This window comes from Meleagris gallopavo, chromosome 5 (genome assembly GCF_905368555.1).
Source record: "Meleagris gallopavo chromosome 5, MGAL_WU_HG_1.1, whole genome shotgun sequence".
In the NCBI taxonomy this organism is placed as follows: Eukaryota; Metazoa; Chordata; class Aves; order Galliformes; family Phasianidae; genus Meleagris; species Meleagris gallopavo.
The window spans coordinates 1,793,855-1,810,702 of NC_139408.1; the positions used below are offsets into that span (position 1 = coordinate 1,793,855).

Sequence of the window (16,848 nt, forward strand, 5' to 3'; positions counted from 1 at the left end):
GTCATGCATGGTCCTTGGCCTCGGGGCAGAGAGCTGCACCGGTCTGATTTCACTTGTGTTAAAAGTACTCTGACAATGGAGACTTGGGTCTCTCTCGTTCTGTTAGGTCTGTGCTGGCAACTGGATTAATATTAAAATGACGAACACCGTACACACGCAACTCACATTTCCTAGGTTACAAATAACTGGAGCAAAGCAAATATACCAACATTAATAATTCACCCTAAGAGTTTAGCTCGTTTTTCTTTTATGGAACTTCTACAGGCAGATTGCAATTTCCTCAGATTTATTCATTATTCAGATTCAGTCAACAATTTAAAAGAAATGTTTACCTACTAGATAGCCTGTGGTTTGCTTCCCGTGTCACTAGTCAGTTTTGTAACTTGAACTGTTAGTCATAATAATGTAATTAAGTCATCTGATATGATTTCTGTCCCTTGGCTACGTCAAAATTTCATTCTTTGGGGAGACACTACCATCCACGTCTGCATAAAGATCAAGTTTCTACAAACATTATTGTCTGTGTCCGAATTCTTCCGCGTGCATGCAAACTAAGAACTGAACTGAGATGTTCAGATGTGTGACAAACGATCATTAAAACAGGCAGAACATCTTCGTTTCCTCACTTCTCTGTCACGTAAGAAAATGAGTGTTCCTTAGCTGTTAATCTCTCCTGCTACGTGGTTCTTCCCCTTCTCCACTAGTTCTGCATGTAGAAAGTTAACAAATAAAAAGCTACTGGCAACAATGAGAGACCTTTCACTCGCATCTCGGCAGAAGCCTTTGAGTTTCTGAAGATCCACAGCCACAAGCGAACACAGCACTGAGATGGAGAAATGAGCCTGGCCAGGAGCTTTCCTTCCTCCCCAGGCCGTCACAGGAAGCTGTCAGCTTGCAGAAGGACCTGGGAAATGACGGTAGTGATGACAGAAAAGGGAAGAGCTCTGTCATTCTGTGCTCTGTAGTCATTCGCCCCTCTGTGGCCACGCTCCTACTCTCAGCTGAGCCCTGCTCTCCAAACTGAGCAAAGCGCTTCTGCAGAGCTGAGTCACAGCAGAAGCCACAACGCTGTTCAGGAGGAGGTGAGAAACCGGGATGTGTAGGCTACCTCCAGGGGGCAGGGGTTTCTTTCCCTAGATCTATTTTGTCTGCAAAGCTGCAGTGCTCTCTCTGCATTTTTGGAGGAGGTAGAATAGATTTAGAAAGTGGCTGCTTATCGATTTATGGTCTTTATGCTGGACATGGCTTTTTATTAAAGAAAGCAGATACTCAATACTGTTAACTAGTAATGGGAATTGACTTTTCACTAATTGCACAGGACCTGGCATTAATACACTTTAATAGAAAACGGGTCCATGCGCTCCGGATCAATCCTGAAGTTTTTTCTGCCTGCACTACAGACAAAGGACTCCAGCAACAGCAACGTAGTTAAATGAGACACTTCATTTTTTTGTTTATCTACCATCCATCCAATTACTGAGATAAGCACACGTCTCCAAGGAATGAGGGAAGACTGTAGCTTGGCTGCTCATCCTGTCTGTGTGTCCTGCAGGGACCATCCCTTCCCACGTGGCTGTGATGCAATCCACCACCCAGCTCCCAGGGCTGCTCCTGCACCAGGCAGATTGCCACTGGCTTTAAGGGCCCGAGAGCACGGCTTGGAGCAGCCTCACCCTGTAACCATCCCTCAGGCTGCCCTCAGCTCTCCCGTTGGCCTCCTCTGTGGCCAGCAGGATAACAGCAGGCCCCGTGGCGTTCCAGGCACCAGCAATGACACTGGGACTGACAAAGGGCAATGCTAATTAATGCTTCATGCTAGTTAATGGTGAATACTTACGTCGTGTGAAAATCATTTTTAGCTCCCTGCAGTTGGCTCAGCTTGACTCCTGCTGCTGCCTGCCTCCCGTCAGGGAAACCCTGCCATTAGCTGGACCCAGCAGCACCGCGTTTCTTTCCCACTGAATCAACTCCGCAAAAGGAAAGCCAAAGTCTTGCAAACCTCTGTCTCCTCACAGCACCACAGCGGTTGGTCCTGATGGTGACATCTGGTTGTAGGGGGCCACCTGTATTTGTCCTCTGTCATGAAGTGCAGCTTCATGTACGTGCAGCCATCTACTAGCAGTGCCAAATGGTTGCTTCTGGATACCTGTGGGTGTGCAGAGCAAGCTGCCGGCTGCCCCACAGAAATATTTTATTCAGTAAGACAGGACTCGAAGATGAAAGGGTAACCGCTTCTGATCATAACCTTGGCTTTGTCTTTTCAGCAATTATACTTTAATTGCATTGCCCTATTTGAAATAGAATTGTAATTGGAAAAAATAAAAAATTGACATTCCCTGATGCATACTCTTGACACACATTATTTGTTTTTTATTCAAACATAAATGTTTTCTGTAACACTATAAAAAAAAAAGAAAAAAAATAGCAAAATTGAAATGTCAGTAGCAATTTCTGACATGTGAAAAGCACCATCAGCAACTCGTGCTGGTTGCTGGGCAAGGGGTTTCAATCCAATTCAACAGAAATCCAGTTGTGAAATGAGCAGAGTTGGAGAGGAGGAAGAATGTGAGAGGGAAAGGACCTCAGCCCCAGCCCTTCAGGAGAGCTGGCCATTGCACATGGCAGTATCAGAATATCATACCTGCAACCAGCGGTGACTGTGTGATAAGTGGGCCTTTCAGATCACATGGAAACAGAAGATGCAGAAAGATAATTTCAAACCTTACTACTCACCACTGAATAATTGCTAGGGTCAATATAAGTCAATGAAACACAGGTTCCCTTCAGTTGTACTCTATAGAGCGCAGCCATAGAGAAGTGTCTTTGCATCTTCTTCCTTAACTCTCAGGAGGATCCAAGAGAATCTACTCTGGTGGCAGCTTATACCTTGTAATTTGCATTTGGCGTTTCTGAGAGCTGAGCTCCAGCCAGTCTGGTGGTCACACTGCGTGCAAGGAGAGCTGGGGCTCAGTGCATCACTCCATGCTGGGGGAGGTACCTGGCAGCACCCAGCATGCTGCAGTTGACACACACTTGGAGTAGGAGAAGCTGCTGATGTCCTCCGCAGCGGTTCTTATGATGGATTTCCTTTGTCAGCAGCTCTGCATTCTCATTTGCTCCAAAACAGATCCGGTCCAGTGTTAGTTCAGAGAGTCAGCAGTTCACAGGCAAGAAATTAACACAGGGGAGCCATAAACCAGAGGTAGCTGGCACAGACGAGGCTGGATAAATTGTGCCTCTTTTATTGGCTTATTTTTTTTATAAAAGCAAAACCAGAACTGAAGCACAACAGTCAGAACAAAACCTCCCTTTCAGAAAAATGGATTTTTGGAGTTGCCTGCAGACATAACCTACTTTTGTTAGTGCTGGTTAATTCCTCTGTGCTTTGTACCCAGCTAGTTTGTTATGACCAGAACAACTTGCTATTGCCAGAGAAATACACAGACATGCAGGCTGACAGAACAGCGTAGTGAGAGCTGGGGGTCCCTTGGTGAAGGTCTGAGCACCTGTACAATTTAGGAACCTGACTTGAGGTGTAGTGCATTTAATAACTCTAACCTTCTCTTCTGTAGAGACAGCTCTCTGAAACTCCCAGGAAGTGGCACAAAGGTAATAACTAAAAACTAAACAGAAATATAATCACTGATTAATAAGGTAACTGTTAAAAAGAGCTGGGTGTCAGGAGGAGGGTTAAAGCAGCATTGAAGACAGCTGATAGGATGCAGCCCAGGTGATGGGAAACTCCCAGGGGAGCACCTGCCAGAGCAATTAGATGCTATAAAAGAGAAGGAAAGGAGCAACTTGGAGCTTTGCTTGTGCTGAGGTTACTTTGCAGGGATAAATTCATTCTCTTGAATGCATCTGGACTCTTAGGCCCTCAGAAATAATATTCTAGAGCAAAAAGCACTTAATTTAGAAAATCTGTTGTTCTACTGAGAATCTGTAAAACTTGATTTTCTCTCTTTAAGGAAAGTAGTTGCGTTACTCAAATTGCTATGTAGGACCTTTATATACGCACCAAATTATGGTGCTTATTTCTTCTCTGTGTGGGCTGGACTCCGGAGGAGATATTTGGATCCTTTGTAGTGAATAGCAAATTGTAATTGTAACTGTAGAGCTGTGCTGTTCTCCACTTAACAGCCTAATAGCAAGCAACATATCTCGTGTAGGGGGAGAAGCTTTTGTAAGGACTAAAGGGAAAATATATTTAAAAGTAAGCGCTAATCTAGCACTAGTTGAGTCTGCTGCGTTTCAGCCTCACGGTCGTGGTGGTGCATGACATGCCTTGGACCTAATTCTTGAATCTGTGCAGCGAGGGAATCTCTGCCCCAACCTCAGCAGCTGCGTCTCTCAAGTGCACCAGGAGCTGAGTCAGGTTTGCAGTGAGTTGATGCCCTCTGCTGGATACGAGGAGTTTCTGAATGAAAAGCTGCTCTTCCAGGGCAGGACCGCTACCAGGAGTGAGCTGGGCAGCTCACAACAGAGGTGAGTGTTACACAAAATCTGCTCAATGAAATAGCAAGGTCAGAGGGCACTTTTTTCTTTTTCTCTTCTTTGTTTGCATCATTCATTTTTCCCTTCACAGCCTTTCCCTAAGATATGTCTCTTAGTGGTGTGGATACTGAAAATGTTATTATAGCATCATCTCTGAGCTAGTTACCTGGGTGTGCTCTGTGCACTGCTTGTTGTGTGAGTCTTTAACAGGAGGCCTCCTAGGGCATATCTCACTTAGGGGAGGGGGAGAGGAAAAGAATACTTCCCATTTCAGGTATGGCTTCAAGGCCCTGTAGTAATTTTCACTAAATCCCCAGGAGAACTCACACTGACTTTAGAAGATGTTCACTTTTTGATCATGTTCCAAATTTGATGTGAGTTTTGCTCTGTGAGCAAGATTGATGCTGGATTGATGAGCTGAGGCCAGCTGACCTTCAATAAGACCAAGTGCTGAGTTCTGCACTTTGGCCACAACAACCCCAGGCAACACTACAGGCTTGGGGCAGCTGGAAAATGCATGGAGGAAAAGGACTCGAGGGTGTTGGTTGACACTGGGCTGATCATGAGCCAGCAGTGTGCCCAGGTGACCAAGAAGGCTGATGGCAACCTAGCTTGTATCAGAAATAGTGCAGGCAGCAGGAGCAGAAGTGATCATCCCTCTGTACTCAGCTCTGGTGAGGCCATACCTTGAGTACTGCGTTCAGTGTTTCAGTGTTGGACCCCTCACTACAACAAAGACATTGAGACCCTGGAGCATTCAGAGAAGGGCAATGGAAGGGTCTGGAGCACAGATGTTGTGAGGAGAGGTCGAGGGAATTGTTCATCTGGAGGAAGCTCAGCAGAGACAACTCTTGTTGTCTCCGTGCAACTCTTTGAAAGGAGGTTGTGGTGAGGTGGGGGTCAGCCTCTTCTCCCAGATGTCAGCAAGCAGAGAGGGAATGGCCTTAAGTTGTGCTAGGGGAGGTTCAGGTTGGATATTAGGAAGAATTTCTTCTCTGAGAGAGTGGTGAGGCACTGGCACAGACTGCCAAGGTAAGCGGTGGAGTCACTGTCCCTCAAGGTGTTAAAGAACCGTAGAGACGTGGCACTGAGGAGGGACATGGTTAGTGGGCATGGTGAGGATGGTTTGATAGTTGGATTTGGTGACTTTAGTGGTCTTTTCCAGCTTTAATGTTTCTAGGATTCTATGAAACCAAAACAGTATTTAACACTGTACTTAAGAGATCACAAATCTGGATCCCCTTTGTAATGAAATTAGTCCATGTGAGATGTATTGTTCATAAAACACATCTTGTTGCCACCAACTTGTGTTTTTTGAATAGGTAAAGCTTGTCTAGGCATTTAAACTTCTGCCTTTTGATATCTGTAATAAATTAACACAGTAACTCGGGCATATGTTGGCCTTTCTCTTAAATACATGCAGGTTTGAGAGGTTACAGCTGATTTATGAACTGTGCCTTTTATGTGAAGTTATTTCTTTTGGCTATATTCAATAGAACATACTGTTTAATAGGCTCAGTTGTAGAGTAGATGGGAAACTAAATTTAGTTACTGGGAACATTATTTTTAGAGCACAATAAACTAACTTGTGATTATACTGATAGGATTAGTTTTTGAGGTGTTTGACTTCTTCCTGCATGGTTCTACAGAAAAATTCATAGTTGTTAACCTTATAAATCCAGCAGGATGGTAAAATTTGACTTGGAACAGCGTGTCCTTTAACAGATGAAGAGAGCAGCAGGACATGGTGGTGTATAAAAACAGATCATTCAACTTAATAATGCTCTACATGCAAGGCATGCTAAGGAAATACTCCTAAATAGAGGGTCCTAAGTAAGTAAGACAACTGAACAACCAACATCAAAAAAACTTGTTGGACAGGAAAAAAACAATGCCTCATTTAGCTTCTGCACAAATAATAGTGCTCAGTGCTTATCACAGGTTCTTGGTTAAAAAGCAGCCCTGCATATTCTGTTAGAAAACTGTCTGAATGATTTACCTGGGGAAAAGTCACCATTATTAGAATAAAATAAGATACTGAAGTTGCTAACTTAACAGAGACATAATAGAGATGCAGAAATACCATTCTAATTATGAGAGGCTCTGGACAATTTAAGCTTCTGGTGGACTTGAGCGCTATTGAAGAGAAATGCTTTAATAGTCACTGAATTTCAAGTCTTAACTGTGAACATGATAGTAAGTTACACTCAACAGACAGAAGCTTCTTAAGTTTTTAACAATGTGTACTGCTGACTGCCTGATTTAATAAACAAAAAACCAAACCAACAAACTCTAATTAGGAAACAAACCAAAACCAAAAGGCCAAACTTAGAAGATTGAGCCAGCTTTCTGCCTGGCTCCCTTTCACACAGGTACGTGTTTGTGTTTTCATGTAATGCAAAATGTTGCTTAAGAGCTGTAACGGTTCCAAATATGGATCAAGCACACAAAACATGTAACTGCTGTGTTAGGATAAGTGTGTTCAGTAGTCAAGAAAGTTAAATGCCAGTTGCATGAAAGGGAAGCTACAGGTATTACTCACTGGTGGTGTTGCTACCTGGAGAAAGAGTATAAAGAAATCTGTGTGATGCTTTTTGTGACAGATGTGGCTGGAAGTCCAAGTCAATGAGGCATGCACGCTTTTGGAAGAACAGCCAATGTTCTGGTTGAACAAAAAAAAGACCGTTTATTTTCTAAGTGGATCTAACAGCAACAAGACAGACTAAATACATGCTTATGCTTGGCTAGGACCAGCAGATGTCAGTACAACACAAAGCGTAACTGGATTTTAAAAGTGGCAACCTTCAAGAAATTGGAAAATACTCTGAAGAAATAGCAAGATTATACAGAGTTAACACATGAAAGTTTCAGAAAGTCATAGTTAAAGTTATTCTTGAATAAATGTGGTTTAACAAAATACAGATCTTCCAAGTCTGTCACAGAAGGAGAAAATGTATTTTTAACACAGCACAAATACCAGAGAATAACAGACTAGATATTAACTAATATTTCAGTTACAAATTCTTATTTCCATAAATGTTGTAATTCAGCAAAATTTAAACTTGCTGAGGAGAAAGATTTTATCAACCAAAAATTTCAGTTCAACTGTTTTTTGTAGCAGTCTGGATATTCTTAGTTTGGGAACAGACAGTTGAATTCATTTCAGCTGCATGTAAACCTTTACCTTAAAAACAAGCAAAAAGAAAGAAAGGGGAGAGGGCTGTGAAGTACCAGTCCAATTACAGACTCATAAGAAATACAGCAAAATTATTTCAATTGTAACAAGAAAGCAACCAAGTGCTACCACAACTACTTTTATATATTTTTCAGCATCTTGACAGTTTAGTAACATCCTTAACAGCGAGACTTTTGAATACTTAAGGATAACTGGGTCCAAAATCCCAGTAACTCAGTTGGGATCCATACTCTTAAATACCTCTGAATAAAGCTAAGTGAAAAGAATTGAATTTATCAGAGGTAGCTGTGATAATTTATAGAAGATGTAGCATTCACTGTTAGTACTGGAGAAATCTTTATTAATACTGGATGTAGCCTCATTAATAACAGTACAAAAGCGTTCCACATACAATAAATCAAAACCATGCAACTCAAAAATGAGGGATACAGGGAGATGGTACACTCAACAAAGCACTGTGAAATGATGTTGAGTGGATAATGCTATGCCACGTGGAAATTTAGTACCTCACTTCATTACAGTGCAACAGCGATCAATGAAAACTTAAGTGACTAACAAGACAGTACAACATAGAATGAAGTGTGACAACGAGTGGTATGATTAAGAATACTTCCTTAATCATACTGAGATGGAATGTGGAAGCACATTTATCACAATTAATTACAATGGTTTTCATTAAACAACTAAATGATAAATGTTACTTCAGAGTGGAACACACATCCAGGTTTAAAACAAAAAAAAGCATATGCACTAACCAACGTGCTTATTACGAATGATTTCTCCTCCTTCTATCTCAATTTGCTCATACAGCCATTTGCGGTCACAGCGACATTCGGTGCCACATTTGTTGGAGCCACACTTGGGGCAAGCATAGAAACATCCCAGGCAATCTTCATCAAGACAGTCGCAGAGGTCCATCCCATTGTAAAGAAGCAGTCCCTGGCTATCGTAGACTTTACTCTTGGCTGGTATAACTTGCCTGCATGATGGAAAACAAGTTATTTCCTTATTTTCATACCAAGCAGCTAACAGTCGTGGACAGAACTTTGCTTTGTTTTTGAAGATGTTCATTTTACCACTCCATTAAAGTGTATACATGTTACTGTACTCGACATTTGCTAGCTTTACACTGTATTGTCATTATAGTGCTTTTGAGCTAATTTCAGGACCAGGAAGTTCTTACTTCATCGATAGGTTAAACATTTATTCAACCACTTTGGAATATTTACGATGTAAACTTGGTTACCTTTCAGGTGATGTCGAAGTCTTCTTTCACATTATAGCTTGTAGCTATAATTCGAAGTTATATAGAATAATTCATAGTGCATGTTCTAATTTGTAAGTTATTTTTATGCTTTAATCACTACTCGTATCCCAGTCAGTTCTATTAAACTGCAGAATCACAAAACCACTTTGTTCAGAAACATCCTCTGGAATTTGTCTTGTCTAACCCTCTGTTCAAAACCAGGTCAACTTAGATAAATTTGCTTAGAGCCACACCTAGTTGAGCTCCCAACAGCTCTGAGATCAGACACTCCAGACATTTTTTGATGCAGTGCTTGACCACACGCTTAATTCAAAACATTTTCCTAATCTCATCAAAATTTCCCTAGTTGCAGCTCGTGAATGAACCAACTAGAAGAAACTATGGAGGGAGATGGCACAGGTGCATGGTAAGTAGCACCGAGTGCATTTTTTTTCTGTAAGCTTAAATTCAGGGAGACTGAATGGGTCCAAACTTTTAGTAGAAAATGATAGACAAAACTCAGCTGCATAAGCCTTTCACTCTGCAGGAAAACTGATTTTAAAATAGGTCTAATTAGGAAGTTGAAATTTGTTATCCAGTGTCATCCAACTTGGACACTAATCCTTCTAAGGATTTAAGTAAGGATTTAACATGAACACATTTGTTTCTGAAGTGCAATTACTGAGTGAATTGAAATATGACAACTCCAATATTTTAAGTGTACTCTACTTGACCTTACTCTATTCAAGTCTGACCTACGATCAAATTTTGATGCCTAAATTAGCAGCTTCATTTATAATCTATGTAGTATTGTCACACCTTACCAGAAGCTCGGTTTGTATTTTCGTTGTCTGAAATGTGTTAGTGTTACAGGGACACTGACCTTAAAGTCACTACAGGAAGGTGCTCACCTGTCAGAGTTAAATGACGGATTTTTTGTTTGCAGTCTTCTTTTTTCCCTCTTACTGGTCTCAGGAGTGAATTCAGTCTGTCGTCCTGGGTTAGCAAACTGCAGAGACTTCAAAGCCTTAGCTGTACGCCCCTGAACAGAGACAGAAAATCTCACTTCATTATGAATACGTATCCAAATTCTTAAGGAAATACCCGGTCAAGCCCCGGGGTATTGTAATGACTTAGGTATGCTGACCCCCACTCTGAGCACTGTATTTCTCAGGAGAAGACTTAAGTCTTCTTAAGTGTTACATTACAGAACTCTACCAGTTCCAAAAGTCAATTATGTCTCCCGTTATGCAGCTGTAAGATGCAGTTGGGTGGCTGTGCCTGGGCTGAGGGGTGACTGCTCCTTGAATGCCATTCTGTTTTGCTCTAGAGCATATGTGGATGAGCTCTTGTTGACTTGGTTTTCCACTTGGTTCTACTGATTACCTGCACACTTCAAACAAAGCACCCAGAAATGTATAAACTGTATTATGAACTCAGCACTTAAAGCATCATCCTCTCACACCAAACTGCCTCAGAACAAACAGGGGCAGCTCAGACGCCACATCAGCGTGCACTTAATTCACTTCCACGCAGGTTCACTTGGTAATGAACTGCTAGACGCAGTAGATTCTCTTAAAACTGAGGAGACTAACCCAGAAGTTTCTCTCAGTGCTCTCAGAAATGACCATTGCAGCGTTTAAACGGGAGCTTGCTTTTCACAGGGCTTGAGAAACAGCTTAAGACAACAGCAGCCGCCTGGTATTTACATAACCTGAGGTGCGCGTCACCCTACAATTAATTATAAAGGCCCTAATATTTAATCAGGGAAGAGAATTTTTTAAGTAAGAAAGTGGAATGAGCGTATGCACTCATCTCATTGAACGCTCCTCCAAATAAAGGTTCAAACACAGTAAACTCCCACGCAGCAAGAGTCTACACCTTTTTGTATTTCTACTAAATAACTTGGTTTGTTTATATAGGACTTGTATGAAGCCCAGGTCCAACAGTCTGCAGAACTTAGAGGGGATGGGACAACTGATCCGTATACATACGTCCGAATCAAGCTTTCTTCTTTGGCGTTCTTCAGCTTCGACATCCACGCTCCCATTTATTACCTGCATACATTTGGGACAAAGCTTCCAACCAGGTACAAACTGTCTTCCAAACTTGGCAGTTAGAAAAGTTGCGTCATGCAGGTCAATTGCACGCAAGTTTTTCTTTGATAGTTTTCTGTGCATATTAAAGGGATCGCAACACGACTTTTGTAAGTCTTCAAATCTTTCAATGTAAATTTTTGCATGATGAAAGCAGATAGTGTCGTTCTCTGAAAGGGTCATTCCAGTCCTAAGCTGAAGCAACAGGAGATCAAATGAAGATATATCTTCCTTAGTCTTGAAGCCAGTGTGACGGGTATAATAGGTCTTATGGCATTCATTGGTAGCTTGAAGCTGAACTCCAACTGAACAAGGATCCATTTTATCAGAACAACTTATTTCACTTATTTTGCCTAAAATGAGTTCTTTGAAGTCTTTAGTGGTTTCTATGAAGATCACCCTAGAGAAAGCATTAAAATCAATCAGATTTGTGCTGCAAACTTTTACCTGTAAGCTTGACAAACTAGGTTTAAGTAGCTTAAGATACATTTCTTAAATTATACTTTAGCCTTCTAGTCTAGATACACTCATTCTCTTTTCAGAGGCAATTTTTTACCAGCCTTTCTAAGTATCCATTCAGCAGCACTGCCTTATCAAAAGCAATCTGGCGGTGAGGTGGTGGATTTGTTCAACAGCAGCCTCCTGTGCTCTCCAGCCTCCAACTGGCACGCTCCCAGCTGCTCAAGGAGAGGGCCCACAGGACCCGTCTGGTGGCTGAACAACTCACCCATCTGGTTTCCATGTAGTTTCAGGGGAAAAAAAGGCTGCTGAAGGTAGGCAGCACAGGCTGTCTGATGCCAGCTGGTGATCTACGTCCAGCAGCTATCAGCTCTTTCCTGTGTGCTCTTCCTGTGTACTCCTAGGGAGCAAAGAAAAGCCTGGACAGGTGTGAGTCAGCACTCTGAATGAATCTGAGCATCTCCAGGAAATGGCCACCTGCAGTACATGTACGGATGTGTGCACTTGTGGATGGACGGCCTTTGCATGCAGCTCTTTCTATCTGACTGCTACGCCACCCACATCATGTAAACATGGGGCACTCATTTAAACTTACTTAAACAGAAAACTAAAAATATGATGCTAGCTATTGCAGAGTGGTTCTGCCTGTGCCAAAATTTGTTACAAATCCAGTGTTGGCCCTAAAACATCGAAGCTTGAGCCAATCTTGCGCTATTTTCTACTATGACATAATGGGGAAAATATATCTACCAAAGGAAAGGAATTCATTTTCCAACACAGAGAAATGAAAAAGCGTTGTTACTTGCTCTAACCACTGAACAGGATAGCACATCTTTTTAACGAATGAAAGCATCAGTTAGTTGCAGAATGGGAAGAGATAGTCTAGGATACTACTTCTAATAAAATAAAGGTGAGTAGCAGCACAAACAACCCAATGACATGAAAATGAAATGTGTAAATTTAACCAGACTACAGAGGTATGATCACAGCAGCAAAAGTTCCTCACAGAACAATTAGAGGCCTTTTAGAGCACTCTGAAAAGCCACTGTTGGGAGTATATTTTTGCAGCAGAAATCCCCTTGATTGTAATGCCTTAGTTTTTCTAACCAGATGCACGTACTTGAAGCAGCTGCATGATACATTTCCATGTATTAAACTGTATGCACAGCAATTTAAAGGTGTTGCGTAGGACGTGTGGTTGTTGAGTGATTCACCCATTCCAAATATAAGTGATAATGCTTGGCTGTAGAGAAGTAAACTAGTTTTTAAGTGTAATTCTGCAACTTGTTTGAGATGGAGCAGGGTGTAAGGGCATTACTTCTTAAAGAAGGCAATAAGAGACCTGAATGTGCAGGCACAGTTTCAGAAAGACTTGAGTTGAAAAGGAAAAAGGGAGGGAAGAGAGGAAGGTGAATCTCCTTCTGAAAATAAAGCAGAATTAGTTCCTTTTTTTAGCAAGTTATCTGTGCAGAAAAGCTCAAGGTAATGAGTTAATAAGACACTGTGTATTGATTTCTCAGGTTTAGTATATTAGTAAACCAGCCATACTCGGAACTAGTCACTTTTTTGTCACTAAGTGCATGCTTGTCTTTTGCACTTTGGTACATGGAATGCTGTATGAGTAAAGCTCGTTGCAGCTGAGCACGTTTTTAACAGCAGTGTGTCAACACCCAATAATATGATTCAGTAAGTCTGTTGCAGGCCATGCACCAAACCTGCTGCAAACATCGCAATGCGTGCTTGCAACTGACTCCCGCTCTGGTGGATGGGTGCAGACGAGGAAGCACACTAGATAAACAGAAAAGTAGTTCTGAACTGTCAGCATTTGCAGACGCATCAGAAGTCTGAGTTCTCGGTGGATGTTCTAATTAAGAACTGATGCTTCTTTTCTATAAAGGAGAAGGTAAGTGTTACGTTGCTGTCCTCGGCAGACTGCTGCTCTGCCAGCTGACTGTGCTCCTGAAGCACTGCCGGGCTAACGTGATGGAGTGTGCATTGAGCACCAGCTGTGTGACTTAACGTGTCTCACTCAGTCCATTTGTAAAACCTCTTGGCAGAAGCTTCAGCTGTACTTCTTCCTTCCCCCCACCTTGGGAGGAACACACGGCTCTTTGCCTTTAATTCTTTGATTGAACCAGGAGAGGGCTCCAGCAGCCTGGTGCTTTAATAGAGGCTGGTGCTGACACCTGTGAAATCAGCCATGAGCGTTTACAGACAACAAACTAAAGCAGGACACAGTGATGAGGACCAGGACAGCGAAGCGCGCGTGCAAAGTAAAGAACGCGTGAAGCAGAGCGAGGGCTGCGTCAATTCTCAGAGGCAGGAGCAGAGAAAGAAGGCAGGAAACCGGTCTAGAGCGACAGCTGCGGGCCGTCAGAGGCCGAAGGGAAAGAGAAGTTCTGGTGCCGCAAGCGCGACCCGCAGCGCAGCCCTCAGCCCCACGCGGCGCGGTGCCGGGCTCAGGCTTCCCTCGGAACGGCCCCGCGGCCAGGCCCAACCCAGCACGGAGCTTTGCCGGCGCGGCTGCCGCTTCGCCAGCAGCAGCCGCAGGGCCGCCCCCTCCCCGGTACCTTGCCGTGGACTTTCCTCCGCCTCTGCGCCGGGACCCCCGCACCCGGCTTCCGCGCGGCCCCGGCTACAGCAGCGCTGCCGATAGCAGACATCGACCGTGCCTCCCGCCAGCTACCATAGAGCGGCGGAACCGCCGGAACACACGGAGCAGCACTTCCAGTTGGGCGTGCACCGGGCGGGCGGAAGTCGCGTGGCTAGGCACGGTCACGCGCTTCCCGCGTGCTGCGCGGGGCGGCGATTTTGCGGGTTGTTGCGCTTTTTGCACGCTGCGGGGCTGAGCGCGAGGCGCGACCGTTGGGCTTTTCCAGTCAGCGCTGTGGCGGCCGCCCGTATCGGGTTGTGTGGTTACCGGGCTCTGAGCCGCCCTACCTGTTGCTGCTGTGCACTGTACTTACCCTACAATGAGACAGAAGTATCTGCAAGATCATGCCCTACACAGTTCTGCTCCAGCATTGCCCATAGCACAGCCCAGCAGCGTGAGCTACAAGCGAGTAATGCCAGTTCATCGCTCCAGAAGCTTTTGGTCTCCTTCCCTGGTTATTTATGACTAAGTAATTACACACTGGCTCTCTAGCAGACTTGGGGTGGATGGTAAGAACAAGAAAGATGAAGTACAGTTGCAGCAAATGCAGGAGGGCATAGTGGAAAACTTAAGCCCCACAAGCAGGTGTCAGTAACAGAACAGCCAGCAGTGCTGTACTGCTCGCCTCAAGTGGGCTGTTAGGGAAACAGCTGAGCATAAACGAACAGGTGGTTTGGGGCTGAGCTAGGGCAGCAACAGGAGCCAGTCTTCCTTCATTATAAATGTTTGGGAGTAGACCTAGGTGGCCAAATTGTGATTCAAATAGCTTTTCTTTCTTACTCCGTCAGAAACAAGGTTGGAATGTTGGATTTGGTACTAGCCAAGCCTTAAAAGGGCACTAAACATGCCTTAAGGGCAGAAGGCTTGAAATACATAGCCAATTTAAGACAAAGTAGTTAACAGTACGCAATCTTCTTTTGGCTGTATCCTTTTAAAACACAAGATTGTTATTTGGGGTGACTTTTCGCCTAACTTTTTGTCGCAGCATTGGGGATGGGTAGAAGAATAGTTGTAAATAAGGAAAGGGCTATGGAGGTGAAACCAGATTTTAAGCTTACGTCAGGAGGTATCCAGGCAGCACTCCAGGGAGTGCACTGGAATATAAAGCTTTAATCCTAGTGTGACACTAGCAGGATGTAGGCTGTGTATCTGACTGTTAAGAGAAGGCTGTTGTAAATTCTTGAGTCATACGTTGCCTTAATGATGACAGAGGGAATGTCAAGTGCGATCGTTCAGAGCGGGTGATAAGGCTTCCTCTGCTGACTTGTGCTGCTTAGGAGATGCGTGGAGTTAATGAAAGGGAATAATTCATGAGAGGAGGTATTTGAGGTACAGGTTGTGACATCAATTTGTAGTAGATAAATATAGGAAGTGCAGTGAGGCGTGTGATTTCCCCTTTCCAGTGTTGGTGTTGACCTGTGAGGCTGACTGTGTAGGGTTAGAGTCACAGTTCAGGCTCCCACCTGTTTATTACAGCAAGTCTGCCATCCGTGCAATCAGACTGGCTTTGACTGGTCACGCTAGCTTTCATCTGCCTAACTGAACGGTACCCTGCACAGAAAGTCAGTCTTTTGCTTTTTTTTTTCCCCTGGAACACTGTTTGGAATTTTAGGTTTTGCATCTCTCTTTAACGTGAATGTTACATGAAAATAAAATTTGCATATCATTATATTTGGCCTATATTTGATAAGGAGAAAGTCCTAATTCAGGTTACATAATTTTGTCACAACCACAACTGGTGTTTGTTCTCTTTAGAGTCTTTAGGCAAACACAGCTGTGTGCTGCTCAGCTCCTGTGTCAGGGCACTTGGTAGCACAAGTATTGCCTGTTCTGGGTTCTTCTTTGAGTTTTCTTATGAAGTGTGCTCATGGCTCCTTCAAATATGTTCAGTCAGAGTTGCTGTGAGTGATTGTAGCAAGGCAGGAGGAAGAAATAAGGCGTTGGATTTGATAGAAGGCACTTTGGCGTAAATAGAAAAGAAAGCTTGTCTATGAAGGAGTGCATGAGCAAACTGGGCGTGAAGGGATGAAGCCCTGTGTGAGGTGCAGCTCTGAGCCTTTGAAGCTGTGTTAGCGCTAGGGAGGCTCACAAAGAGTGTGGATGTGAGAGCTAGGGAAGGAAAGGCAAGACTTACAGCAAGTTCCTATGCTCTTGATGCTGAAAAACCAAAACAAAAAAAATATGGAAGAAGGCAAGTGACAAATTTTGAGTAAATCCTAAGATGTGGTTGGAGTAAGTATGATGTGATGTTCGTTAGACACAGTCCTGCTGTGATCATTATGGTGCTGCTGGTTATGCTTTGTAAACTCCCTGATACTGTGGGGATGCCCAGCTGAGGAGACACGGGGACTTCATTCTTTCTGGGAGTAAATAATATTCTGTTTGAATGCTGGTTGTGAAACAAGAGCAAAGTTAGGTTAGGGAAGGATGAAAGGAAAGGACCTGAGAGGTTGTATTTTGTTGCCATTGAATATATGTTGTCCATAGGAGGTAAAGTTTCATTTCCACAATACCTACATAATTATATTTAATTACAAATAAAAGTGTTGATTTCTCCCTTTTGCCCACACAAACTTGAATACAAGCACATGAGGCCAAGTGCAGGGTGCTGCACTTGGGTCAGGGCAGTCCCAGATGTTTATGCAAAATGGGAGATCTCCTTGAGAGCAGCCCTGCGGAGGAGGACTTGGGGCTCCTGATGGAC

At 43.4% G+C, this 16,848-nt stretch overlaps 1 protein-coding gene and 2 long non-coding RNA genes across 7 annotated transcripts in view; 1 reads left to right on the forward strand and 2 right to left on the reverse strand.

The window, feature by feature from the left end:
- Nucleotides 1–909, reverse strand: part of LOC146544204 (uncharacterized) — a 26,074-nt gene extending 25,165 nt beyond the window's left edge. Inside the window, exon 1 of the long non-coding RNA XR_014883327.1 lies at nucleotides 768–909. This is a non-coding gene — a long non-coding RNA (uncharacterized LOC146544204). The remainder of the gene's footprint in view (nucleotides 1–767) is intronic.
- Nucleotides 1–10,996, forward strand: part of LOC116216644 (uncharacterized) — a 22,635-nt gene extending 11,639 nt beyond the window's left edge. For both annotated transcript variants that reach the window (XR_014883323.1, XR_014883324.1), the window contains 4 exons: nucleotides 3,573–3,609; nucleotides 4,313–4,485; nucleotides 9,304–9,363; nucleotides 10,859–10,996. This is a non-coding gene — a long non-coding RNA (uncharacterized LOC116216644). The remainder of the gene's footprint in view (nucleotides 1–3,572; nucleotides 3,610–4,312; nucleotides 4,486–9,303; nucleotides 9,364–10,858) is intronic.
- On the reverse strand, nucleotides 3,204–14,272 carry ARL14EP (ARF like GTPase 14 effector protein). Of its 4 annotated transcripts, none has more exons than XM_085223871.1 (4): nucleotides 14,062–14,272; nucleotides 9,848–9,978; nucleotides 8,446–8,669; nucleotides 3,204–7,156 (listed from the first exon to the last, which is right to left on the reverse strand). In XM_085223871.1, exons 1-4 carry the CDS (start codon nucleotides 14,152–14,154, stop codon nucleotides 7,029–7,031), a joined length of 576 nt encoding a protein of 191 aa, XP_085079997.1. In that variant the 5' UTR covers nucleotides 14,155–14,272; the 3' UTR covers nucleotides 3,204–7,028. The 4 variants fall into 4 exon arrangements, with proteins under 4 accessions (XP_085079997.1, XP_085079996.1, XP_003206131.3 ...); XM_085223870.1 differs by lacking the exon at nucleotides 14,062–14,272 and adding an exon at nucleotides 10,931–11,353; XM_003206083.5 differs by lacking the exons at nucleotides 3,204–7,156; nucleotides 14,062–14,272 and adding exons at nucleotides 7,161–7,678; nucleotides 10,931–11,353.
- Nucleotides 14,273–16,848: the final 2,576 nt, after the last annotated feature.